The sequence below is a fragment of the Mobula birostris genome, chromosome 14, assembly GCF_030028105.1.
Source record: "Mobula birostris isolate sMobBir1 chromosome 14, sMobBir1.hap1, whole genome shotgun sequence".
Lineage (NCBI taxonomy): Eukaryota > Metazoa > Chordata > Chondrichthyes > Myliobatiformes > Myliobatidae > Mobula > Mobula birostris.
Window position 1 is genome coordinate 64,721,586 of NC_092383.1, and position 27,372 is coordinate 64,748,957.

At 40.6% G+C, this 27,372-nt stretch overlaps 1 protein-coding gene across 3 annotated transcripts in view; it reads right to left on the minus strand.

Moving 5' to 3' along the window:
- itpr3 (inositol 1,4,5-trisphosphate receptor, type 3) overlaps positions 1–27,372 on the minus strand; it is a 299,458-nt gene that overhangs the window by 258,563 nt on the left and 13,523 nt on the right. For all 3 annotated transcript variants that reach the window (XM_072278612.1, XM_072278613.1, XM_072278611.1), the window contains exon 2: positions 21,058–21,128. In XM_072278612.1, the coding sequence (XP_072134713.1) occupies positions 21,058–21,128 (71 nt within the window). The remainder of the gene's footprint in view (positions 1–21,057; positions 21,129–27,372) is intronic.

Below are 27,372 nucleotides of genomic sequence, written 5' to 3' on the forward strand. Positions count from 1 at the left end.
AACAAAAATCGGTAGTGCCTGAAATACATGTAAAAATTTTGGCAGAATAAACATCTTAACAGCATTAATACGACCAATCAAAGGTAAATAAAGTGGAAACCATTTAAATGAAAGTTGAATAATGTGATCAATTAAGGGTAGGAAATTAGTCTTAAATAAATCCTTATGTTTACAGGTAATTTTAATCCCAAGATATGAAAAATGGTTATTAACCAATTTAAACAGGAGGTTCTGATATAAGGGAACTTGCTTATTAATCGGGAAAAGTTCACTCTTACTGAGATTTAACCTATAGCCTGAAAAAAGATTAAATTGTGCTAATAAATCTAAAGCAGTAGGAATAGATTTTTGAGGATTAGAAATAAATAAAAGTAAGTCATCAGCATAAAATGATACTTTATGAGACTTTAAACCACAAGTTATACCAATAATATTTGGAGATTCTCGAATAGCAATTGTAAGAGGTCCTAATGCAATATCAAATAATAAAGGACTAAGAGGACAACCTTGTCTAGTATGGACTAAATCTTAACATTAAAAAACAGGAGAAACAGGAGGAGGAGTATAGCATTTGGCCTCTCAGACTCGCTCCACCATTCAACAAAATCATGGCTGACCTTCAGCCTCAAAATCATTTCTCAATCTTGTTGCAGAGTTTTCTGTGCTTCTTAATCCAAGAAGGTACGTGCTGATGGAAGCGACAAAGAGGAAACTTGGCCTACATGCTGTGTTTATTGGATGTCAGTACACAAATGAAATTATTCACCGCTCCTCTCTTCCCAAAGCGCACACATTATAAACCACAATTGAACATTCCCACCTTTCCACATTAACTCCAGTCCAGTGGTATTTCCTACAGAAGGCCTCAGGTTTCAAAGATGCCAGTTAAGTAAATTCCTGTGGCAGTGACACGGTTATTAGAGCCACTCAATGCAAAAGACACAAGTTCAATCCTCGGGTGCTGTCTGCATGGAGTCTGTAGGTTGACAAGCAGGTACATTCCCACAGCTGAAGGCTGCTAGCATAACTGGGCACTGCAAATTGCCACTATTATCCAATGGGGGGGGGGAATTAATGAGAATACAAAAACATGTTCATACTTAGTATGATCCAAGTTGAAACTCCTGCATGCACTTGTGCTTTCCATCTTCTTGTATGCATGCCAGTCACAGACTTTGACAGCAGAACTGCAAAAGGAGATCCAGGCAGTAGAAATGAGATGCTTCAGAAGGCTGCTCAGCACCTCCTATACAGACCATGTCTCAAACGATGAAGTGCGTAGAACCATCACCCAGCACATGAGACGCTACAAAGATCCACTGCTCACAGTAGAGAGGAGGAAACTGAGATGGAATGGCCACATAACAAGATCAAGTGAACTTGGAAAGACCATCCTTCAGGGAACGGTGCAGGGAAAAAGAAAAAGGGGCAGACAGAAGAAGAAATGGGCAGACAGGACCAGAGCGAGCTTTGCTGCAACCCAGACACTCACCCACAACCGTGAGAGATGGAGGCAACTGGTGCAGTGCTCATCTGTACTGTGCCCCTAAGGCCCAGGCAGGTTGTGGGATCTGTAACCATAACCTTAATACAATGGAATGCAAATAATAATAGTGTAAATGGGTGATAAATGGGTCTGTGTGGACAGTTTGCCAAAGGTCCTATTTGGGAGCTCTGCCTTCTCTAACTAAACCAACCCTTCACCAAAACTGGGAAACACTTTCCTGTATAAGGTGAAACAAAGGTATCCTAAGTTTATATTTATGATTGGTATCAATTGATCAATAATCCATAAATAAAACCAGATTAATCCCCTTGTGTCCTATTGGTTTCATGGTCCTTTAAAAGATGATTGGCTGCATAAACAGAAGGTGGGGAAATTGAGGGAACTGCTCAACTTTCACTAATGTTACTATGTTTAGTTTTGGCACTTGCACTAAGTATAATTTATGTTAATTCAAGTTGATGAAATTTATATTCATTTTGTTTATAATGTACTGTGCTGCTGCTACATGAGCCAGTTTCCATGTCGTTTATATCCTGAGTATGTATGCCTATAACAAGGACGATAAACGAATAATATCGCAGGTCAGAGATAGCTAAGGCATCTCTTTACAAAGACAAACACTTACAAAGCATGTCCTTTTCTGTGGCAGTACTTTCCCTCTTACGAGGACATAATGGACAGACAGGCCAAACAAAGGCCATCATTTTCATTTACAATGAACAATTTCGGACAAGGGAAGATAATCATTGACTGAATTTCCCTTTATGCAGGAAGCACATAGATTCAGTGAGTTTTACTGAAATTTAAGGAGATCATCACTTTCAGTTCACAGAATGAACTTCAGACGAATGCAAATCTTTAATCTCTCGTTTCAGCAGTGCGTGGTGCCTGCCTGCTTCAAGGTTTCAATTACACCGGTGCCCTAGAAGAGTGTGGTGAGCTGCCTCAATGACTATCAGCCAGTAGCACTCACATCAACACAGATGAAGCTTTTTGAGATGTTGGTGATGAAACATATCAACTCCTGCCTGAGAAGCAACTTAGATCTACTCCAATTTGCCTACCGAAGCAACAAGTCCACAGCAGATGCCATCTCACTGGCTCTTCACTCAACAATGGAAAGTCTGGACAGCAAAGATGCATACATCAGGATGCTGTTTAGTGACTACAGCTCAGCATTCAATACCAGCATCACCTCAAAGCTAATCAATATGCTTCAGACCCTGGCCTTAATACTTCCTAGTGCAATTGGATCCATGATTTCCTCACTTGAAGACCCAACTCACCCTGGCAACATCTCCTCCACAATCTCCATCAGGTGCACCATAAGGCTGTGTGCTTAGTTCCCTGCTCTACTCACTTTATACTAAGACTGTGTGGATAAGCACAAGTCCAGTGCCATACTCAAGTCTGCTGATGACACCACGGTCAATGGGCAAATCAAAGGTGGTAATGAATCAGCACATAGGAGGGAGACTGAAAACCTGGCTGAGTGGTGCCACAACAACAATCTCTTACTCAATATCAACAAGAAGAAGGAGCTGATTATGGACTTCAGGAGAAGGAAACAAAGGTCCATGAGCCAGTCCTCATCGGAGGATCAGAAGTGGAGAAGGTCAGCAAGTTTAAATTCCTAGGTGTTATAATTTCAGAGGACTGCCCTGGGCCCAGCACATAGGTGCAATTATGACGAAAGCATGGCAGCACCTGCACTTCCTTAAGAGTTAGTGCAGATTCAGCATGACAACTACAACTTCAACAAACTTCTATAGATGTGTAGTGGAGAATATGTTGACTGGCTGCATCACAGCTTGGTATGAAAACACAAATGCCCTTAAACAGAAAGTCCTACAAAAAGTAGTGGATACAACCCCGTCCCTCACAGGTAAATCCCTGACAACCATTGAGCACCTCTACATAGAGTGCTGTTGCAGGAAAGCAGCATCCACCATCAGGGGCCCCTACCATCCAGGACAAGTTCTCTTCTAGCTACTTCCATCAAGAAAAAGGTGCAGGAGCCTCAGCACCCACATCAGCAGGTTCACGAAGTTACTAACCCTCAACCATCAGGCTCTTGAACCACAGGAGATAACTTCACTCAGTTTCACTTGCCCCATCACTGAAACAAATAGACTCACTTTGAGGCACTCTACATCACATGTTATTTATTTATTACTATTATTTCTTTTTTTGCAGTTTGTTGTCCTCTGCACACTGGTTGAAAGCCCTAGTTGATTCTGTTATGGCTATTATCCTATAGATTTATTGAGTATGCTTGCAAGAAAATGAATCTCAGAATTGTATACAGTGACATATGTACTTTGATAATAAACATACTTTGAACTTTTGAACTTTGAAGGAGGCATTAACAATATTCCTGGCCCAACAACAGGTTTGAAAGCAACAGATCCAATTCTGAACTTGGCTTCTAAGTATTGTTCATGCACCACCCCTGATGGTATCCTGATTAGATGTGGAGTAAAGATACTTACAGAGTGATATGAAGAGCATATTTGTCATTGTACAACCCTAACATGCCAGCAGATGTATAATAAATCTTATATAATTGCTTGCAGCTCTGTACACCGCAGTGGGCACAGTACACTATAATAGGATGTCAGCTCAAATACCTTGCTCATCCCTGTGCAGGTTCACATCCAAATTAACTGAAGTAGCAGACACCAGCAATAGATGACCATCCTGCATTCTTTACCCAAACAGAAACCTCCAGAATTATTTAGTGAGTCTCCTGAATGATAGGAACAAGTACCAGGAAGCTATATTTAAGTACTTAGAATCATGAATAGTTATCAAAGAATAAATGATAAACTGTTTGCAGTGACAGAAGTGTTGATGCAAGCTGTGATCTGGAAGGCTCTGTGAGTAAAAGATGGTGTAAACCAATTTCCACAGTAAATTTCTAACTTGAATTGTATAAACATTTGAAGGGAATGATGAATTGTAGGCCTGTGGGGAAATAGCAGGGGAATGGGACTAATTCTATTGCTCTACCAAAGAGCCAAAACAAATTCATTGTTTGAAGAGCCTCCTTCTGCACCTCAGAGGACATTTTGCACAAAATCTTTAAGGTAAGGATGCAATAAGTTATGTGCAAGATCCAAATGCAAATGAACAACATGATTCAATTGGACAGCAGATTTCTTTTGACTGGTTTATGCTAGAGTCAAGTGTTAAGCGAGCATTACTTTTACTTAAATTGCCATATGGGAAGTCAAACTTTAAAAAGTCATCTCAGACTGTAATGCAGAATGGGGTTAGGACTATCAGATTGGTCACCCATTATACACGGATGAAATATGTCACTTCAATGATTAAGAAGAAAAGCATGAAAATTTTTAGAAATTTCTTTATCTGAAATAAAAACAAAAATGATGAAAATCACTCAGCAACCCTGGCTGCATCAACGAGCAGAGCAAGAGAGTTAATGCTTCAGGCCAAAGACACTTTCTCAGTCCTTAGATCAGCTTGTTTGTCTGGAGATTAGGAGACTGAGGGGTGACCTTATAGACGTATATAAAATTATGAAGGGCATAGCCAAGATGGATGGTCACAGGCTTTTTTCCCCCCAGGGTAGGAATGTCTAAAACCAGGAGGGCAGAAGTTTAAGGTCAGAGGGGAAAAATTTATTGGCTACTTGAGGAACAAGTTTTTTTGCATTGAGGACGCTGGGTATGTGGAACAAGCTGGCAGAGGAAGCTTTAGGGGAAGCTTTAGAGGAAGCATTTGAAAGCATTTTGGACAGATAAATGGATAGGAAAGGGATTGAGGGATATGGGCCATCATAGGCAAATGAGACTACCTCAGGTAAGGACATGTGCCAGCATGGATGAGTTGGGCTGAAGAGTTTGTTTTAGTGCCTCTAATGAGAGAGTTTTCACACCAGCAACAATGAAAATAGAGATTGCTGCTCACTGAGTGTGAAAATACTCATTTAACAATACCCCTCAGGCAAATTTAAAAAATCTTATCTAGTCTTAAAAACTGAATGTGGCAGCTCATCAAGAAACTTAAGCTAGTTTGAAGTCATACAATAACACACACCAAATCATGAGTAACACACACAAAAAATGGTGGAGGAACTCAACAGGTCAGGCAGCATCTATGGAGGGAAATAAAACTGTTCCATCTACTGAAGAGCCTCAACCTGAATATCGACTGTCCATTTCCCTCCAAAGGTGCTGCATGATCTGTTGAGTTCCTCCACCATTGTTTGTGTGTGTTACTCATGATTTTGAGCATTTGTGCAATCCTTTATAGACTTCAAAGTTATACAGATATGTTTGGAGAGATTTTTTTCAGAGAAAATAACTTTTATGTTTTATTCCCATGCTAAGGAATACATAACTCATTGTGTTAAACTGTTTCTTAATTAAAAGGTTTGTTGCCCTCTGACTCAGTCTTTCAGAGCGTTTAACTAATTTTCCACAAAGAGAAAGAAAAATGAATTAGGATAGCCATGATGATATTATTCAACATCTTCATCTCAAAACTGCGTAAAATTCATTATTTGGGAACAAACGTTCAGGACAATGACTCTGAGTCAGGGCATACGCCTGCATATGTAGGATTTCTAAACCCAAATGTTCCCTCTTATTCTTTATCCCTTCAGTTGCACATCTAATCTGTTGTCTGCTTCATTCACCAGCTCCAAGAACAAATTTCATACCATTACAACGCTGTGTAAAATTGTTCTGATTTCAATTCAAATTCTCGTGTCCAGTCTAATATCCATAATTTCTGCTTTGAAGTTAAGTCACGATAAGTAATCTTTATCAACCTACTCTACAGAAATTCCCCCAGTTTAAATATCTCAATCAAATTGCCCTTTAACCTTCATCGTTCCATTTTAAAAAGACCTATATTTTTAGCTAGAGTTGTCTGCCCTCAAACAATCACTATTGAATTTTGTTGGTACTGAACCTTCTCTACTGGTTCAATATCCTTAATATGAATACTGTATATTCCATTCCCAGGATCTGGAGCAAAGGCAGCAAGAGCAGCTAAGTGCCATTTGAAAGGGCGAGTCATCTTTGTCTATTTCTGCAGTCCTTCTGGTGAAGTTACTCCCACTGTGCTCTTCCAGGATTTGGCCCAAGTGCCAATGACATAATCTGCCAATGCGCAACGTGGAGAAGCACCTGCAGATTATCAATCCTCACTTGCCTGCTGCCTCTCATCCTCCTGATGCTGGAGGTCACAGGCTTGAGAGGTGCTGTTGAAAATGCCTGGAGAGCTACCCCCAGAGCATTTTGGCGAATGCTTCACACTGCAGCCATCGAATACCAATGGTGGAGGGAGTTATTGGTCAGGGTGGTGGATGGGCAGAGCAAAATGGTACCCTGTATGCATTGTGAACTTACAGTTTAGTAGAGATTACCTTGAATACCATTATTTCTTTACAATCTAAGGGTTGAAATCGGACCTGTCACCACTTATATCACTTAAAATGGCATCCAGGATGCACCTACGCACTTGCAACAAGAATGAGGATGCCATCTTAGTGAAGAACAACTGTCCATGAGCATTATTTACCCACATCTAAAGTCAGTTGCAATCATAAATGAAGGGATTAAGGGTCTGTTTTTATCCCTTGTAAACTTTAGCTTGCCACAGAGCTGGTCAGTACTATCAGTGGTCATCTCTAAGAAAAAAGTAACCAAGTAGAGTTAAGTTTTCACTGTAATCTACTACCCCAGCCCCGTGTTTTGACCTTCCCTTCTAAAATTTACCTCTCAAGCATTTAATCTCTCAACTCCCTGCTCAACTGCTTAGCTCTGGAAATAGAGCTCCGGAGGTCTGAAAACTCCCTCTGAATTCTTCAGCAGTACTCCCATTGTCTACACTCACTCCACTCACCATATCCCAATTAAGATCAACAGGGACACCAGTCACCCAAACCATAAACTGCTTCAGCTGCTTCTTTCCAGCAAATGGTACCACAGCATTAAAGCCAGGACCAGAAGGCTACAGGACAGCTTCTTTCTACAAGTCATTAGACTTATAAATTCACATGTCTGTACATTGTGATGGCGTCATAACAGAAAGATTTTACTCCCTCACGTTGTGGGATGGATATAAGATTTAAATAAAATCAAATCCCAATTCGGAGCAATTATTCCTCTTTCAATCCAACCTGATCACCTACCCCTGAAATAAAAGCATTAACATCTATGCAATACCAATCATATGGTGAAGGTTTGTAAGCCCCAAAGTCCAGTGCATCGCGAAGTCCATCATTTGTGTATGAGCCTGTGGGTGGTTAAAAACCACAATAAATGTGTACCCTGAAGTTTCTCTCTCTATGTGTCTTGGTGCACAACATAGTATTTCATTGGTTTAGAAGTTCCCCTGTTCTTCTTAAAAAGTAGAACAATATCTTACGTGCATTATTTAACTGGTTGGCAGATAACCTTCAATTGGCAACAAAGAAATGTACAGATTAAAAACAAAGAGTTTGGAATATTTAGCAATTGTTTGTTTAAGATGTTGAAACTACCCCAGTGGCTGGTATATAGAGGAAACGCTATCTGAGATTCAACATAGTTGTCCACTTCTGGCCTTTTCATATTCCATTCGACATCTGTCAGATATCAAATAAACTCCAGCAGATGCCTGAGATTATTCTGAGAATGTTCTGTTCTTTTATTCTTTCCTATGAAGTGTGCACCATTGGCAGTACCAGCAAATGTTGGCCTTGTCTTGTTTCACAGTAAATTAGAATCAATCGAAAGAGTCTGGAGTCATGTTTAGGCAGACCAGTATGGAATACATATTTCCTTTCCTAAAGGATATTAATGAAGCAGATGGGACTCTACAATAATTTAATTGTTTCATGATATTTTTATTCCAGATTTATTTAAATGCAAGTTTAAATTTGTCAGGTGCCCCAATGAGATTTGAATTCTGTCTTTGGAACAATTGTCCAGGCTTCCAGAATGAAGTTCAGTAACTTAGCCATTAGCACACCAGGCGCAAGTAGTGTCAACATGCTCATCTCAGATAAATCCCTCTCCTGTTGAAATGTGTATTTTTCTTGCTGCATATTGGTAACTTAATTGAACAAAGATGACAATATGGTGTCCAATTAAGAGAAAAAGCAGACTCAGATCCAGATTTATTTATCATATGTACATCGAAACGTACAGTGAAATGTGGCATTTCCACAACAACCAGCACACCCAAGGGTGGGCTGGGGGCAGCATGCAATTGTTGCCACCTATTTCAGTGCGAGTACAGCATGCCTACCATGCTTGGAAAGAGGATAAACTGTAGACCTGCCATTCTAGTACCGGCAAGGAAAACAACTTCCATTTTAGAATGGTCTGATGGCTGGTGAGTGTGCAGTATTATTTTGGATCCACACGAAATGCATGGACCAAAGCAATTCAGGTGAAGATTTTAAGACACCTGAAGTCTTTGAGACTGAATTGTTTACTTAAAATTGCTTCATCAACTTGGTTCATTTTGCAATCATCCTCCAAGAATAATAGACTTTTCCACTATAAAATTGGCATTTAAAACCACCATAGGATTTCCACAGCAAAAGCAGTTTACACTGCTGTGAAGGTTGCAATGCATTCTATACATTTTTTGCAAAATTTTAATTCTCGTTCACACAACAATTCTGTGCTACCCACAGTTATTTTTTTTGGGTACTTTTTTAAAATTTTACAATATAGAGAGAATGAGTCACCTAATTACTTTCCACCTTGTAGCTCCTGACCTGGAGCTATTCAAGCATCTGTTTAAAGCTGTAGGAGGCTCCTACCTCCATGCCCTTTCCTAGCAGATGTTTCCACAACCCTATCACCCTTGTTCCCTATTACCCACCTTGTCCTTTTACCATGTACTTAACATCTATGCCCCATGAACGATGACCCATCTACAAAGGAAAGTCAGTTCATGCCTATTTACCCCAATATGCCTCACTTACTGTAAGTCTCTTAGTTTTGGAGCGTGGCCAAGTGGTTAAGGCGTTCGTCTAGTGAATTGAAGGTCGCTAGTTCGAGCCTTGGCTGAGGCAGTGTGTGTGTCCTTGAGTACGGCACTTAACCACACGTTGCTCTGCGACAACACCGGTGCCAAGCCGTATGGGTCCTAATGCCCTTCCCTTGGACAACATCAGTGGCGTGGAGAGTGGAGACTTGCAGCGTGGGCAACTGCTGGTCTTCCATACAACCTTGCCCAGGCCTGCGCCCTGGAAACCTTCTAAGGCACAAATCCATGGTCTCATGAGACTAACGGATGCCTATATATAGTACTGTAAGTCTCCCTTCAGTTTTCTTTGTTCCAAAGAAAATTACCTCAGGTTTATTCAATCTTACCTCATAGCATTTCTGATCTGGCCACTCATTTGTCGATCTCCTCTGCACTGTACGGTACAATCACATTCTTCCACTGACCAGGATTACTTCAACCTGTGTCTAACTAGTATTCAGATGAAGCTGTACCGCCCTAATAATATTCAATGTTCCTGAGATAATTTACTCACTTAAATTAAATTAGTACCTCACTCCGCTCCAATAAAATCTAGCGTTAAATGATACAGTATCTCACAAGAAGGTGTGTAGAGTGCAAGAAGACTGAGGAGTGGTAAATGACTGACAGAAAATGAGGTGATAGAGTGAGATGGAGGGCTGACTTTACAGGAGGAAAGAGGGAAATAATGATTCGTGAGATCAACAGAAGAATAAGACCGAGAAAGAGAGCCAGAGTTGCAGATTTTGTGAGAAATGATCCGACATTTAGAATAATCATGGGTCAGGCAGAGTGAAGATGGGCTGACTGCAGAAGGCAAAGAATGGGAATAAAAGGGGCCTTTTCTGGGTGACTGTCAGTAACTAGTGGTGTCCCGTGGACGTCAATATTGGGTCTGCTACTTTCCATTTTACATGTTAATAATGGATGACAAAACTGACAGATTTGTGGCCAGGTTTGCTGGTAGCACAAAGACAGGTGGAGAGCAGGTAGTGTTGAGGAAGCAAGAAGCACTTGGACAGATTAGGGCAATGAGCAAAGGAGTGACAGATGGAATAGTGTGTAAAGAAGTATATCAGGCAGCACATTGGCACAAGGAATAAAGGTGTAGATTATTTTCTAAACAGGGAGCAAATTCAGAAATTGGAGATGCAAAGGGACTTGGGAATATTAGGGCAGGATTCCCGAAATGTTCACTTGCAGGTTGAAACAGTAGTAAGGAAGGCAAATGCAATATTTGCATTTATTTCTAAAGGATTAGAATATAAAAACATGGACTAAATGTTGTGTACTACTGTGCTTTACACCTAGGTTTGGAGAAACATTATCTCATTTCGATACAGTATACATTATATGGTTATATATGTTATATCCAGTGCATGTATATTGTTAAATAACAATAAACTTGAGATGATTAAAAGTAAAGGCATTGGTCAGAGCACATTTGGCGTACTGTGAGCAGTTTTGGACCCCTTATCTGAGAAAGGATTTGCTGGCATTGGAGAGGTTTACAAGAATGAATCCAGGAATTAAATGTTTAACACATGAGGAGCATTTGATGGCTTTAAGCCTGTACACACAGAAGAATGAGGGGAGAATTTCTTTGAACCAAATGTACCAAATGTTGGAAGGCCTGTACAGTGAGAACGTGGAGGGGTGGTTTCCTTTAGTGGGGGAGTCTAGGGCCAGAGTGCACAGCCTCAGAATACACGAATGTCCCTTTAGAACAGAGACGGGGAGCAATTTCTTTAGCCAGAGGGTAGTGAAATTCATTGCCTTAGACAGCTGTAGTGGCCAAGTCGTTGGGTATATTTAAAGCGAATGTTGATAGGTTCTTGATTAGTAACAGTGTCTAAGGTTACGGGGAGAAGGCGGCAGAATGGTGTTAAGGAAGAAAACAATTCCGCCATGGAGCAGATCTGATGGGGCTAAGTGGCCTAAATCTGCTCCTATATCTAATTGTCTTGTGGTCAGTCAATGGGGTTCAAGAGGGAGAAACACTTGAGAATACAGTGGATGTGGGGATCGAAATCTACATGACTGTGGGCAGCAACAGTGATTAAGAGTGGCTCTGAGAGATGTTGACAACAAAAGGGACATACAGACTTCAGATGTCATTGTGAGTAAATTATGAAATATTATTTCCACTGGTGGGTGAATAGGAAATGATGGCATAGAGTAATGAGTTCCATTGAAGAATGACAGAGGAGTTAGACGAGAACAAGAGAAACAGGGCTCTTGAACTAAAGCTTATTGGGCAGCAGGATGATTCACCATATGACGTCATTTAAAAGGAAGAGTAATCACAAGAACTGGAGGAATGATTAACCGCAATGTCAACACTGACATCAGCAGTTCACCTTTGTCGTGATTACCACAATTACATGAAAAGTCTTCCTTACTCCCTGTGCCCAAAGTGTGGTTCAGAAATATTACTGAACGGAATTAAAGCTAAAGATCGGTCCATGCCAAATAGGAACCAGTTTGTGGAGGGAGAGAGAAGGTGAAAAGAAGGACAAAAGATCAACTATAGGAGAGGAAAAGGAACAGATGGGATGTGTGTTACCCAAAATTGAAAAAAGAATCAATATTCAGAGATTATCAGCTGCAGAAATGGAATATGTGGTATGTCCCCCTCAGAGTAATCCCTTTAGTGGTCATAGGAGATCATGAATGATCAACATAGACAGCATCCAAGGTCAGAATGAAACTCAGATCCCTGGAACTGGGTGACAGCAGCACTAATTACTGCACCATTGAGCTGTCCCAAATTGTGTCATTCACAGCACTTTAAGCCTCATGCACTGCAATTTCTGCCCTGCTATTTGTCCTCCACTTGTAGAGGTATGGATACATTTCTGCCAATGACATTGGCAGCCAGATATTTCACTGCCAAATGTTTGCATCCAGTCTTTGCAAGTGGAGAGACCATATTGCCAGACATGCCCAAAGTACATTTCAGCACTGATATAAGTAGTAATACACAACAATGTCTTTCAAGCACAGCATAGTGGTAACACAACACCTTAGGTTACAGTCGATCTGGGTTCAATTCCCACCAATGCATGTAAGAACCGTGTGAGTTTCCTCCAGGTGCTCCAGTTTCCTCCCTCAGTCCAAAGACGTACTGGTTGGTAGGTTAGTTGGTCATTGTAAATCGTCCTGTGATTGGGCTAGGGTTAAACCAGGGGGTGCTGGGCGGCACAGCTCAAAGATCCAGAAGGGCCTATTCCGTGCTGTATCTCAATAAGTAAAAGTTCATGCCAAATTGGTTTATGATGAATGGAACTTCATTAAGTCCCTTTCTGGTACATAACATATCAGTGATAAATTTGTCCAGCTTAACCTGAAAGGTAATAATGCAAACCTCAAAATGTCTCTATTTCATAATAGAAAACTACATCTGTTTCCAATCATAGTCACACTACACTTACAAAGTGTTCAGTCTGGGACATTAACAGAGAACAGGGTTGGTCCACGAGCTGACAATTCCAAAAATCACTTCCTGAGATTGCCTTTAACATGGTTATTTGGGGAAAGTAATCAACACAACCAACCTTCACAACTTGTAACCACCATTGGTAAATAACAAAATGCAGGAAAATAGAACAGGAAAAAAAATGTTGCTTCCTTCTTTGATATCGTGGTAGCCAAGGACACGATGAATGAACATTGATCTGGGAACAACTCTAACTCATCTTTACAAAACCTGGCAAAGTTTATGGCCAATAGTGTATAACACATTGTTAGTTGAAAGAGCTTGAATAAATGTTGTCCTGGTTTAAATAAGTGCATGTTAGTGATAGCTTGAAGCCACTTTGACAGCTATTCACTGAATGCTGGTCACTCAGACTACTAATTCTTGCTGGATACTGATGCAGAGGTACAACGGTTCCTGTCTAAATCCTGAACTCTGGAATTTCCCAAACTGCTTTTTCACTTTATTCCACAATTATATTCCTTAAATTCTAGCTCTTTCACCAAATTTTATATAATCTGTTATTATGTTTCCATATTTGTGAAATTTTGTTTAAAGTACTGTGAAGTGACTTGTGACACTACTGCACACAAAGAAATATACTACTGCATATAAATAATTTCTAGATACTACAGACAACAGAGTGTAATACAAAAGCAAAATGCAGCATTACTTTGATTTGAAATTTCAATAGAAAATGCTGGAAAATATATTTTGACCCAGCCAACAGTAGAGAGGGAAACAGAGCTACTGTCTCATGTCGGTCACTGTTTTACAATGAATATAGCTTGATTTTAATGTAATACAGTTGTTAATTTCATCTATCTCAATAAAACATTCACCTTGCAAAAATAAAGCTTATATTTTCTCTATTGGTAAAATTTTGGAATGCAGAAAGTTGTTCAAGTTTGACAGCATTCAATCAAAATCTTGTAATGCTAATCACATTCTCCAAAGAATACAACTGACAAAATTTATATGACCTTCTTTCAGCAGCTGTGTTACTTCCTGCCCCACCCTAACAAGTAATTTTACCTTTAGAGCAGTCAGCCAGTCACAGCAGGAATTTTCGGCTCCTACACATGAATGAAATTTTGAATTGGAGCTGTTTGCACAGGAATAACTATGAGCTCAGATTCCACGTTAGGCTTTTAAAACCAATGAAGCCATTCAAAGGTTGTTTCTATTCTTGGAAAATCAGCTGAGAAATAGGGAGAAATAAAAGGGGAAGTGTTTTTGGTTAGAGAAATATAAACTGTTAAAGCATAGAAGGCACGTCCATGGAGATACTTAATATAAATAATACGGATATGAATTAAATAGCTATGCATTAAGGATACTGTATAGAGTATATGGGAGAAATAGCTCATTGATACCAGCAGACATCCCACCTCTCCCGGAAGTTCCGGGAGTCTCCCGCATATTAATAGTGGCTCCCTGATGCCCGCAAATTATATACAATATCCCGCAATATTTTTGAGAGCGAGCGAGCGAGCGAGACAGCGCGAGAGAGAGAGAGAGAGAGCAAGAGAGAGCGTGAGAGAGAGTGAGAGAGTGACCGAGAGAGTGAAAGAGCGAGCATGTGCGAGAGAGAGAGAGAGAGAGAGAGAGAGAGAGAGAGAAGAGAGGGAGAGAGAGAGAGAGAGAGAAGAGAGGGAGAGAGAGAGAGAGAGAGAGAGAGCCCGCCATGGGAGAATGTTCCAAAAAAAGAAAATATAAAATGTACGTCACCCCAGACTACCCTAAAGTGTACCCCTGCCTAATAGGAGTCAAAAATAATGACAGTGTTGCTCGCTGCACTGTTTGCAACAGTGACTTTTCTATTGCCCATGGTGGGTTAGACTGTAAAAGACATGTTGAGGTGAGTTTAACAGGTGTCATTCGTTCATTAGCATAGCTAACGTTATTTAAACTAGCTGGCTAGCTGCTAAGGAGCTATTCTATTGCAGACATCCCACCTCACCCAGAAATTCCGGAAGACTTCTGCAAATTGATGGTGCTACCTCCCTGAAATGAGCTTTTGCAGGGTGGGATGTCTGTACCAGTCAGGAATAGCTTTATCCCTGATCATAAGCTAAAGAAGCCTGATTTATATTTGGCTTCAGCAGTAGCATAAGCAAACCAACATCAGTGGCTTCTCTTGTACCAACATCCACAGCATTGGGTGATGAGGCTGAGTACAGGGCTACGGTAGACATGGTGTGAGCAGAATTATCTGCAGCTTAATGTGAAAAAGACTAAGGAGCTGGTGGTGGACCTGAGGAGGGCTAAGGCTCCGGTGACCCCTGTTTCCATCATGGGGGTCAGTGTGGACATGGTGGAGGATTACAAATACCTGAGGATACGAATTGACAATAAACTGGACTGGTCAAAGAACACTGACGCTGTCTACAAGAAGGGTCAGAGCCATCTCTATTTCTTGAGGAGACTGAGGTCCTTTAACATCTGTCGGACGATGCTGAGGATGTTCTACGAGTCTGTGGTGGCCAGTGCTATCATGTTTGCTGTTGTGTGCTGGGGCAGCAAGCTGAGGGTAGCAGACACCAGCAGAATCAACAAACTCATTCATAAGGCCGGTGATGTTGTAGGGATGGAACTGGACTCTCTCACGGTGGTGTCCAAAAAGAGGATGCTGTCCAAGTTGCATGCCATCTTGGACAATGTCTCCCATCCACTACATAATGTACTGGGTGGGCACAGGAGTACATTCAGCCAGAGACTCATTCCACCGAGATGCAAAACTGAGCGTCAGAGGAAGTCATTCCTGCCTGTGGCCATCAAACTTTACAACTCCTCCCTTGGAGGGTCAGACACCCTGAGCCAATAGGCTGGTCCTGGACTTATTTCCTGGCACAATTTACATATTACTATTTAATTATTTATGGTGCAACTGTAACAAAAACCAATTTCCCTTGGGATCAACAAAGCATGACTATGGCTATGACTATGACTATTGATACTCACATCACACTTGGCCAGCGACGATGAGAGATTTCATCTTTTGCATTCTCAGCACCAAACTCCTGAAACATTCTAGGCTGAGATTCATCATGGAAGGACGCTGCCAGGTGAACAGTGGGTAAGACTCAAATATGTGCTCAAAGTGTCCTTGAAGAAATACAATAACCTGACTTATAACCACTCAAAGTCAGGAAGCACTTAAGTCTGTCCTTTCAGACCACTCTTTCTCCATTGTAGAAGAGCCTACAGTTCCCACCACCCTTATGTGCTAAATCAGAACCCACAAGACAAGCATTGAAACAATTCATACTTCATCCCGAAGAAGAAAGGGTTCTTAGATATTATTGTACGATCTTTACCTCGAGGGGAATTGACTGTCACAAGATAATTCAGCCCAAAACTCAGCTTTGATGTTGCAGCAAATGGTACAACAACCACAGAGATAAAAGTTAGAGAAAGGTAAAAAGTGTTGTTATTGAACAGCTAACAGTGAATACTTTAAGCAATGCTTCCAAAAGCAATAAAAAACAAAAATTACACAGCCCATGTTCCAATAGCCAAATGAAAGGTTGTTAGAATCAAGTTACTTTATTCTCTAGGCTTTCTCTTTAAGATTTATACTTTCTGTTCATTATGCACAAATGATTTTTGATGCTCAGTAACCCTTGCTGAGCACTAGCTTGTTCAACAGTTACATATTTTACTTTTATTCTATTTAGAGATACAACACAGTAAAAGACCTGCACTGGCCAATTACCCCCATGTGACCAATTAATCAACTAACCTGTACTTCTTTGGAATGTGAGAGGAAACTGGAGCCACCAGAAGAAACACATGTGGTCACAGGGAAAACGTGCAAACACTTTACAGACAACAGCAGAACTGGACTTGGGTCACTGACGCTGCAGTAATGTTACGCTATCATTATAATATTATTACTCAATAAAATATTACTGTTTCTATTAACTAGGGATTCAGCGCCTTCGAAATATATCACAGATGAGGTCTTTCCCCACATTTTGCCAGGTTTGCATGGTTGCATAAAACAGCAGCTTGACAGTGTGACATCACTGTTACCCAACCAGCAGAGTTATTTACCTTTTTTAGGCTCTAGCTTGGAATCTACCCTGCAGAGGTGAGTATTCTGTGTACAGCTGTTATTGGTTCAAGATATACACAGTTTGATGTGCAAATAATGAAAAAGCTAAACAAGAATATTACAACACTTCCAATAAGTAGACCACTCAATTTAAAACAGTGTTCAGAAATATTAATAACAAGAAACTTAGTTAATTCTAACACATGCCAACATGGATTTACAGAAGGCAGATGGTGTCTGTCTAATTTAATTGATGTTTCTGTCAAAATAACGTAGAAGGACAATGAAGGGATACCAGTGGGTGCAATTTGCATGAATTTTGAGAAAGTATTTGATGAAGTACCACATAAAACACTGATGAACTTAACTGAAGTTCATGGAACAGAAAGGGAAGTATCACTTTGGATAAATGGCTATTATAATTGGTTAAGAACAGAAAGTCTTGATAAATGGTTGCTTTTCATGAAACTGTAACATCATAAAGGAATAGAATTGGGAGTAGCCATGTGGCCCCCTCAAGCCTGCTTCATCATTCAGTAAGATCACAGCGAATCTGATCTTGACGTCAGTTCTATTTGTCTGATCTTTCACCACCATTCTTGTTCCCCAATAGATTGCACATCTGCTTATCTCAGCTTTGAATATATTCAAAAATGAGCACAGGCCCAACCTGTGAAACAATTCCTCAAATGCTTTCTTTACTGAGGTAAGGTGAGACTACAACTAGAGGTCATGGGTTAAATGTGAAAGGTGAAACATTTTAGGGGAACATGAGGGGAAACTTCTTCACTCAAAGGCTAGTGAGATTGTGGAAGGAGCTGCCGGCTCAGGTGTTAGATGTGATTTTGATTTCAATGCTTAAGAGAAGTTTGGATAGGTATATGAATGGGAGGGATAGGGAGGGCTATGGTCCAGGTGCAAGTCGATGGGACTAGGCAATTTAAATCGTCTGGCATGGACTGGATGGGCCAAATGGCCTTTTCTGTGATGTAATTGTCTATGGCTCTATGACGTTACTCCACAGGTGGTCTTATCAGCATCCGCAGTCATAGCACTGTCTTCTCCACTTTTAAACTCCTACTCTTTGCAATAAAAATTAATATTCCATTTAGCTTCCTAATGACTTTTTCCACCGATGCACGGCCTGGAAGACATACAACTTCAGGAAGAAGATGTCCTGGTTCCTCACCAATTTCGCCGACTGAAATGTCGTCGGAGACTGAAACATTGAGACTACAGGCGGTGTGTGCTGCTGTTATAAGAAAGCCTCTATACTCGAGTGATATCTCTCTCTCTACTTGTCAGTCCCTGAGTTGGGGAGGCTTGGAGAAGCGACACAGAAGATTGTAACATTGGAACAGCGAGTTTGTGGACTCTGCTCTTGCTGCAGGAGCGACGTCTCTCTTCCTTGATAGAGAGAGAGAGAGAGCTTGTTTGAGATACCAAAGTGCTGGGCTGGGCTATGGACTGAAGTTTTTGATGGACCCTAGATCAAGGTCTCTTTGGGGGCTTTTTCTGTTACTTGCATGGTAGGGGTCGGTGTTTCTGCTGGCATAAGTGGGGGGTGGGAAGGGGAGGAAGAGGGTCGATAATTCTTCTTCTTCTTGTGCAATGGGGGCTCAGGGGGTTCTGATGACTCTATCATTCAGTCTAAGGGGTTTATCGTTTAATGGATGTCTGTAAAGAGTAAGAATTTCAGGTTGTATACTGTATACACTCTGATAGTAAATTGAACCATTTGAATCATTTGATTTGTACTATATTACAAATAATTGATAATCCACATAAATAATACAGCAGGTACCTAATAAAGTGGCCATTGAGTGTACATTTGTGGCTTTCAGTTGCTGTAGCCCATCCACTTCAAGGTTCAATGTGCTGTGCATTCAGTGGTGCTCTTCTGCAAACCACTGTTGTAACACGTTTATTTGAGTTTCTGTCACCTTTCTGCCAGCTTAAACTAGTCTGGCCATTCTTCTCTGACCTCTCTCATTAACAAGACATTTTTGACCACAGAATATTTCTTCCTGTTTTTTTTCCCCCATTTTGACGTTTACCTGAACAACAATGAACCTCTGGACTCTGTCAGCATACTGTTATGCTCTGAGTTGCTGCCACATGACTGGCTGATTAGATATTTGCATTAACGAGCAGGTGTACAGGTGTATCTAATAAAGTAGCCAATGATTGTAAATTGGTTTGCAAAATAGGCTGGCGTAGGATAAATGGAAATTAATGCAAAGTGGGAACTGTAATAAGGAAGGGAAAAGGGAAGGCAATTTAGATGAATTGGTACAGGTCTAAAGAGTGTACAGGAGCAGCGAGAAGGTCAGAGATCCATATTGATAGATATTTGAAGGAGATGGAATGTAGTAAGCATACAGGTTTATAATATGTATCAAATTAATAGGGGTAATATACTGTAGTAATGTTATGTATTGCATTGTACTACTGCAAAAATAACTAATTTCATATTGTATGTGAATGATAAACCTGTCGTGGACTGAGAGTAGGAAGAATGCAGGAAGAGAGGAGTCACGGTTGGGAAAAGGGGAAGGGAGAGAAGAGGGAGCAGGAAGCAACAGAGAGACATTTCTGTAACGATCAATAAACCACTTGTTCGGAATCAAATGACCTCAGGGCTGAGTGTGTCTACACCAAAGCTGCCTCCCACCCCGGCGGTCCTTCTCTGCCTCCTGTCCCACACTTCTCCCATGGTTCTCCACCCTCGCCATTCCCAACATCTTTTGCTCCCGCCAGATTTACAAACTCGCTCTCAGCTTCATGTTGATGAATACAGTACTGTGGAGAAGTCTTCAGCACCCTAGCGAAAAATGTCTACGACCTTTGCACAAGCACTGTACAGAGTACAAAAGCAGCTCATCATAAAATAACATAAAAAACAATGAAGTTAGCTAATACTTTGCTTATATCACCAAGTGACCACACCAACTCCACCACACCGTCCTCATCTTACCTCCATACAAAAGAAACTTGTCGCCCATTAACTTCCATATCCTCTGATTTACTTTGTGCACCACAACAGGAAATCACTGTTTGCGTTATGATATCAGCACAGCACATATCACTTATTCCTGAGTGACGATGTCTACAGCTCTTCAGGGATATTTGACCACAAATGCCCTCTTGTGCAGAGCACAGACACACTGAATCTAGGTGGTACACTTCAAGATTGATAGTGGTGGGTGCAGCATACATACAAGATTATGTGAACAACAAAGCATTGGAGTTCAGATGATCATAATTAAAAAAGAACTGGTAAAGGTTTGACAAATAACCATTCCTCTACTTCCTAAATACCATTCAGCATGTTATATTGAGAAAAGAATTCCAAATGCTAAAGGCATCAATTAAGTCAAAGGACACAAAGCTATTAAACCATATGACTGAATTCCAGGAAAATAAATATGAAACACTGAGCTATGACTGGCCAGAAACAAAGGCTCAGGGCTGAGTTATTAAGCTACCTGAGCAACCTCATGAAAATTATGTTATCAGACGGCTAAAATTTTTTTTGTGAACATAAACCACTAGAAACAGCAATTCAGGCAACATTATAAAAATAATTTAAAAATGAAACTATAGTTTAGGCAACCATAAATCTTAAATATATTCAGCAGAAATCTATCTTAGTCCCTTCATGTATACATAACAAATACATAAAGGAAGCTTTGATCTACTTTCTGAAAAAAATAACACCCTGCAAGAAAGTGTTTCAAGGAATATATCTTAACATTTGCAGAATAAACTTACTTTCTATTGCCTTAACATTGTGACTAGCATTGTCCATTTATTTAAGGCTGAATAATAAATTCAAAAATACTTCTAAACAAATTTTAGAATTTTATAAGAGCTAATATTTATGTTTCAAAGGATATTTTAAAGTTGGATACTATTTGTTCTCCTAGCTTAAGTTACCAAAATAAACCAAAAACATATGAATTATCTGACCCCTTATCATTTATACAGTAATATGCCATGATCCAAATTTACCTCTAAATTTTTTGGGAGGATTTTCCAGGTCTCCAGCTCCTGGCTCGACAACACACCTATCATCCACCAAACTGAAAAACAAAGAAAACTTTTAAGAGGTCAGATCCAGCTGGAATAGCTTAATTCCAATACTAATCACCCCAAGAACTGATGAAGCCATAACCCTCAGATGGCCCTGAAAGCTATGATGAACATAAAAACCATCCCCTCAGCTATGCTGGCTGTCAAAACTCTATTCTTAAATAAACCTTATGTTTCTGACATTCAGAGATGTATAAAGTCTGTAGAAGAATTAAATTAAAAAATGAAATATTTTAATCATGAACTTTTAAAAATATAATTGGCTAAAAGCATGAAGCAAAGACAAGGTAACTAAATAAAATAATATTTTTTTCCCTTCCTGCTTTCTTTTCCAAGATCCTATAACCTCCTGTGATATCACTGGAGTCACAAGTCTTCTGTTAGTGCAGGCGAATCTCATCAAGGTGGACCTCTGCTGCAGAGAATTATAGGTTCAGCCAAGTTTCAGTATTCTGCATTAAACAATGCATGCACTTAAGTCCCAAACAACTTTCAAGCAAAATCCAGGTCATATGAAATAAAACTATTTCTGAAAGAATTTATGTGAGAAAGGCATTTCATTTAGAAAGATCAATAATCTGCGGTCAAGTGCAAATAAAGAATCATTGCGATTTTTATTAAAGATACAAAGAACAGGATCTTCAGCCATCCTCTCTGTGCAAACCATGATGCCAATTTAAACTAATCCCATCTGGGTGCACATGGGTTACTGTATATCCTTCCTTCTCTGCCTGTGCCTATATAAACGTGTCTTAAATGTCACCATCATATCTCCTCCACCAACCAGTTTTTAAAACATAATTGCATCCTAGATTAGATACATTATCACAAACATGGACAAAGATCAAACATTCTAGGTACTGAAAAACATCCCAAGAGAACAATTCTGCACAGTATCCTCCCAGGTTTTTAGTGCCTCTGAAATTCATTTCACCGATGCCAATAGAATGAATTTTGTAGGCATAACGCAACAGTGGCGCTACCATGGCAAACTTACTGTTACCAAGGCAACACAAAATACTGGAGGAACTTAGCAGGTCAGGCAGCATCTATGGAGAAGAATAAACAGTCGATGTTTCAGGCCGAGATCCTTCTTCAGGACTAGAAAGAAAAGTGGAAGATGCCAGAATAAAAATGTGGGGGGACATCTCTGAATTCCTGGAATGGAAAGCTACATCCTGGAAAGAACAAGGTTTTCCCCTCCTCCGTCATTGATGCTGCCCTCTCACGCATCTCCTCCATCGTTCCCATTCCCTTAACAGTGATAGAGATTCTCTTGTCCTTACCTAGCACCACATGAGCCTCCGCATCCAACACATCATCCTCTGCAACTTCTGCCATCTCCAAAGGGACCCTAGCACCAAAGGTATCTTTACCTACCCCCTCCCTCTTTGCTTTCCACAGAAATCTCTCCGTCCATGATTCACTTGTCCAAACATCCCTCCTGGAACTTAGTCCTGCAGGTGGCACAAGTGCTACACCTGTCCATTCACCTCAGCCCTCACCTCCATTCAGGGCCCCAAACAGTCCTTCTAGGTGAGGCAGCGCTTCACCTGTGAATCTACTAGGGTTGTCTATTGTGTCCGGTGCTCCCAATATGGCCTCCTCTACTTTGGTGAGATCCATTGTAAATTGGAGGACACCTTCATCGAGCTCCTCCGTTCCATCCACCAAAAGCGGAACTTCCCGATGGTCAAACAATTTAATTCTGATCCCATTCACATTCTGACATGTTGGTCCATGGCCTCCTCTTGTGCCAGGATGAGGCCACACTCAGGGTGGAGGAGCAATATCTTATATTCTGTCTAGGTGGCCTCCAACCTGATGGCATGGATATCGATTTCTCCTTCCGGTAAAAAAAAACTCCCTCTCCCTCCCCTTTTTTTCTATTCCCCACTCTGGCCTCTTATTTCTTCTCACCTGCCTATGACCTCCCCCTAGACCTCTCCACAGCAGGGGTGATTGATAAGTTTGTGGCTTAAGGTAGAAGGAAGTGAGTTACACAGCTCTCGTTTCATGCATGTGCAGTTCAACTCTTTGAGTGAAAATGCAGAAAGTTTGAAGTTAATAACTCATCTCCTTCTACCTTAGGCTACAAGCTTATCAATCCCCCCTGCTGTGGACCTCTTCTGGAGGTCCAAGACGCCAACTTCTACAAAGAAGGGATCCGTATGCTCCACGACCACTGGACTAAGTGTGTAAATGTACGAAAAATAAATGTGCCAGGTTTTCTAAAATTGACTCCTTCTACCTTAGGCCACGAATTTATCAATCACCCCTCGTATTTCTTAATAAAATCTAATGCAGTCATTTTTGTTCATACATTACCATAATGATTAAAAAAGGATTCATAGCACGAAACCATTGCACATTCTAGGAAAATAATGTTGCTATCTAATCTCAATCTTTGGCAACTGTTTATTAAATGGCAGCTTTATAGTGGGAATATTTCCCAACAGCACAAGAGTGAACTTGTACAAATTGACCAAAGCAAAGAATGAGATACTAGAGTGATTTGTAGGAGGGTTTAGAGGACTTTCCTTGTAAAGTGTTACAACTGACATCATTCTCTCCAGCATTCAGCTGAAGAAAATGGCTGATGTACAAGTAAGTATAAGTAAGAAATATTAAATGAACCCAGGGTGCTGGATACCTCGAGAAGGTCGTAGATTTTATGAGGAGCAAGAGAGCTGAAGAATTGGAATTCATGGCTTCAAGTTTTTAAAGGCAAGTATTGGTAGATTTAACAACCATAGGGATATTGGGTAAACAGGACTTAGGCTGGTTGGATATATAATTATATATTGTATCTCAAATAACCAAAACAGGAGTAATCCAAAAAGGAATTAACAGCTACCAGTGCAATACCATGGAAGTAAGTGAAGACATATCCATTTGACAGAAGAAACAGAATGTGCAGGGTATGATTGGGAAACATTCCCTCCATAAAACTACCATTTAATATGTTGAAGAAGAGGTCTTGGCCTGAAATGTTGATTGTTTATTCTTTTCCATGGATGCTGCCTGACCTGCTGAGTTCCTCCAGCATTTTGTCTGTGTTGCTCTGGACTTCCAGCACCTGCAGACTTTCTTGTGTTTGCAGTTAATATTCTATTGCCAATTTGTCTACTTTGCCAGAATAAACAGCTCCTCTTAGGTCCTCATATCTTTCATATTTCACCAACATAACAGATTTGCAAATACAAAGTCTACTTTATATTCAACAGCCTTCCACTGTGACTAAACAATAATGGAAGGATATTGCCAAGATGAATACAACTTCCTCGAGAAAATATGCCTTTCACCTTATTCCTGGTCTTACATAATTGATTATTTTAAAACAACTCAAATTGAGAGTTTCTTAATGAAAGTAAACTGAAGTATTTTCATAAAAGAATAAATCACCAAACAGAGAGCAATCATTTCTTCTGTATATTTAGAGCTCTGATTTTACAAGATTTAGATATTCATTTTCAGTTTTATTGAAGTGTCATTGTAATACCAATTACTACTGAGACTAGTTGATTTTCTGTGCCACATGACAACTTGTACTCAAGGAATTACATTTGTGGAGACAGATAGCAAAAAAAACATGCCCTTTAGCCTACCATGTTTGTGCGGCCTGTTGTAATTATCTACACTAATCCATTTCCTCACATGACATCCGTAATTTCTATTCCTTGTCCGGATGCTCCTTATATGCCTTGAGTATATCCACCTCCACAACTTCTTCTGGCATTTAAAGAGGCACCAACCACATTCCATGTGAAAAGATTCCCATTTAGATCCCCTCTAAATTCCTTCCCCTCATCTTGTCTTAGCTACCACCACCATGGGAGAAAATTATTCTCCTCAATTTATACACTTTATCAGGTCACCCTTCAGCCTTCTCCACCCTAGGAAAACAAATCCAGCCTACTGGATTTGTCTCGCTTGATAACTGTAATGGCAGCATCGTCCTGGTGAATTCCTCTGCACCCTCTCCAATGAGAACTGCACACAATACTCCAGGTGTGTCCTAACCAATGTGTTATAAACTTGCAATATGACATGTTTATATTCTGTGCCACGGCTAAAGAATGTCGACATCACATATATCTTCTTCACCACTTGATCCCGCCACACTACCAATTTCAGGGATCCACTGAGCTATTCCCCAGTGTCTCTCTATTCACCAACACTCCCCAAGGCAGGTGCGGAGCAGAGAAAGAATGGAAAAAGGAAAGAGGTGGGGGGGAGATTACCGGAAGTCGGTGAAATCAATGACATGCCATCAAGATAGGGCTCCCAGATGAAATATGAGGGACTGCCGTTCTAACCTGATCTTGACCTCATCGTGGCAGTAGAGGAGGTCCCTTCTCCTTATTCTGGCTTCTACAACTCCTCCCACTTCCTTTCCAATTCTGATGAAGAGTAGTGACCTGAAAGATCGACTGCTTATTCCTCACCAGAGATGCTGTTGACCAGCTGAGTTCCTCCAGCACTCTGTATGTGTTGTCCTGTCACGAGTTGTGCATTACCCTTGTCTACATCATCTCAGATTTTTCAGGACTAAATTCCATTTTCCACTGCTCTGTCAAACTTTCCACCTAATCAATTAACATCCTGTAGCCTTTGACAACCTTCCTGACAATCTACAAAAACAGATGCTCACTAAGAGAAGTTCCTCCCCATCTCACTTCTATGGGTGCCCGCTTGAATGTAGCATGTCAACTCTAAGCTCCCCCACCATCGTCTACCTGTCAAGCTCCTTCATATTTTAATGAGACCACCTCTCAGACCTACCAGAAAGCTTTGCTTTTATGCCTGTCCACCAATTCCCTATCCAAAGCAATGTGAAACTCTCAACTTCATGAGTTCTTATCTTGTGCATTTTCCTGCTATGTTCCACCTTATCAAATGTCTTCCACAAATCTAAATGCTAAGCATACACTTGGTACCTTTTAGCTATCTTACTGGTTAATTTCTCAATGAGACATAACAAGTTTGTCAAACATACACACCAACACAGAGACTGAGGAGATTGAGGTCCTTGGAGTACACAGGCCTCTCCTTCACATGTCCTACCAGTCTGTTGTTGCCAGTACAACCTTTTATGTGGTGGTGTGCTAGGGCAAAGGCATCAACATGGGTGATGCTCAAGCTCAATAAACTGATTAGAAAGGCTAGTTCTGTTATAGGAATCAAACTGGAAACAATGGAGGCTGTCATAAAACAAGGGGCCCTCAGGAAAATCCTGGCTATTCTGGACAATGTTTCTCATCCTCTGTATGCCACCATGGTTGAGCAGAGGAGCACTTTTAACAATAGACGAAGGCAACTGTGCTGCTCTAAAGAGCGCTATATGGAGGTCATTCTTACCCTCAGCCATTAAATGCTATAATAAGTCAACCTTCAGCCAGGGAGTGATGACCCCTCCTGTTAGACTGTTTGAGGTAACTTAGTTTTTATTCTTTCTTACTTCTCTTCTAATATCTATATATCTGTGCACTTGTAAAGCTACTGTGATACTGTAATTTCCTTTGGGATCAATAAAGTATCTATCTATAAATGTTTGTATCTATATTTGGCCATGCTTATAAACTGATGGCAAAAGAGATCACATAGAACAATTTCACTGTAATGAACACTAATCCTGGTTTGTTTTCATTACAATTTTTCTTTTTCTCCATTTTTTCTACTGGTCTCAATCACTACTACATGAATTTCATTCAGTCCAGTTTTGGCCTCACCCGATATCTACGCCTCTGAACCTTCTAGCACAATTCAATGCGAAACGGTTAAAGCAAGCTGGCAGCTTGCATTACCCTTGCCCCTGACACTACATGACCAACTGAGTGTTTGCAGAATTTTCTGCTTTTATTTGAATAATCTAGGAGTCGGGTGGAAAGTAAGAGATGCATCTCTACCAAAGGAGGTGTAAGGCACTCCTTCCATCCGCTAGCCTGCAGGTCACCCTTGGGCCAGGTGTAGCACCTGCTTAGCCTTCCGATCACGGTCATGTTAAGCCATGGGAGCAGGTGGTGGATGGTCATATAAGCAGCTGGTGCATATCACAAGTCCTGGTTATGCAACCACTGATCCCAGGCAGACAATCTCTGAAGAGTATTGTTAATGGTTGGTCTCACCTGTCTTGTAAAGACACTGCCCAAAAGAAGGCAATGACAAACGACTTCTGCACAAAAATCTGCCAAGAACAATTATGGTCATAAAATCATGATCACCCATGTCACA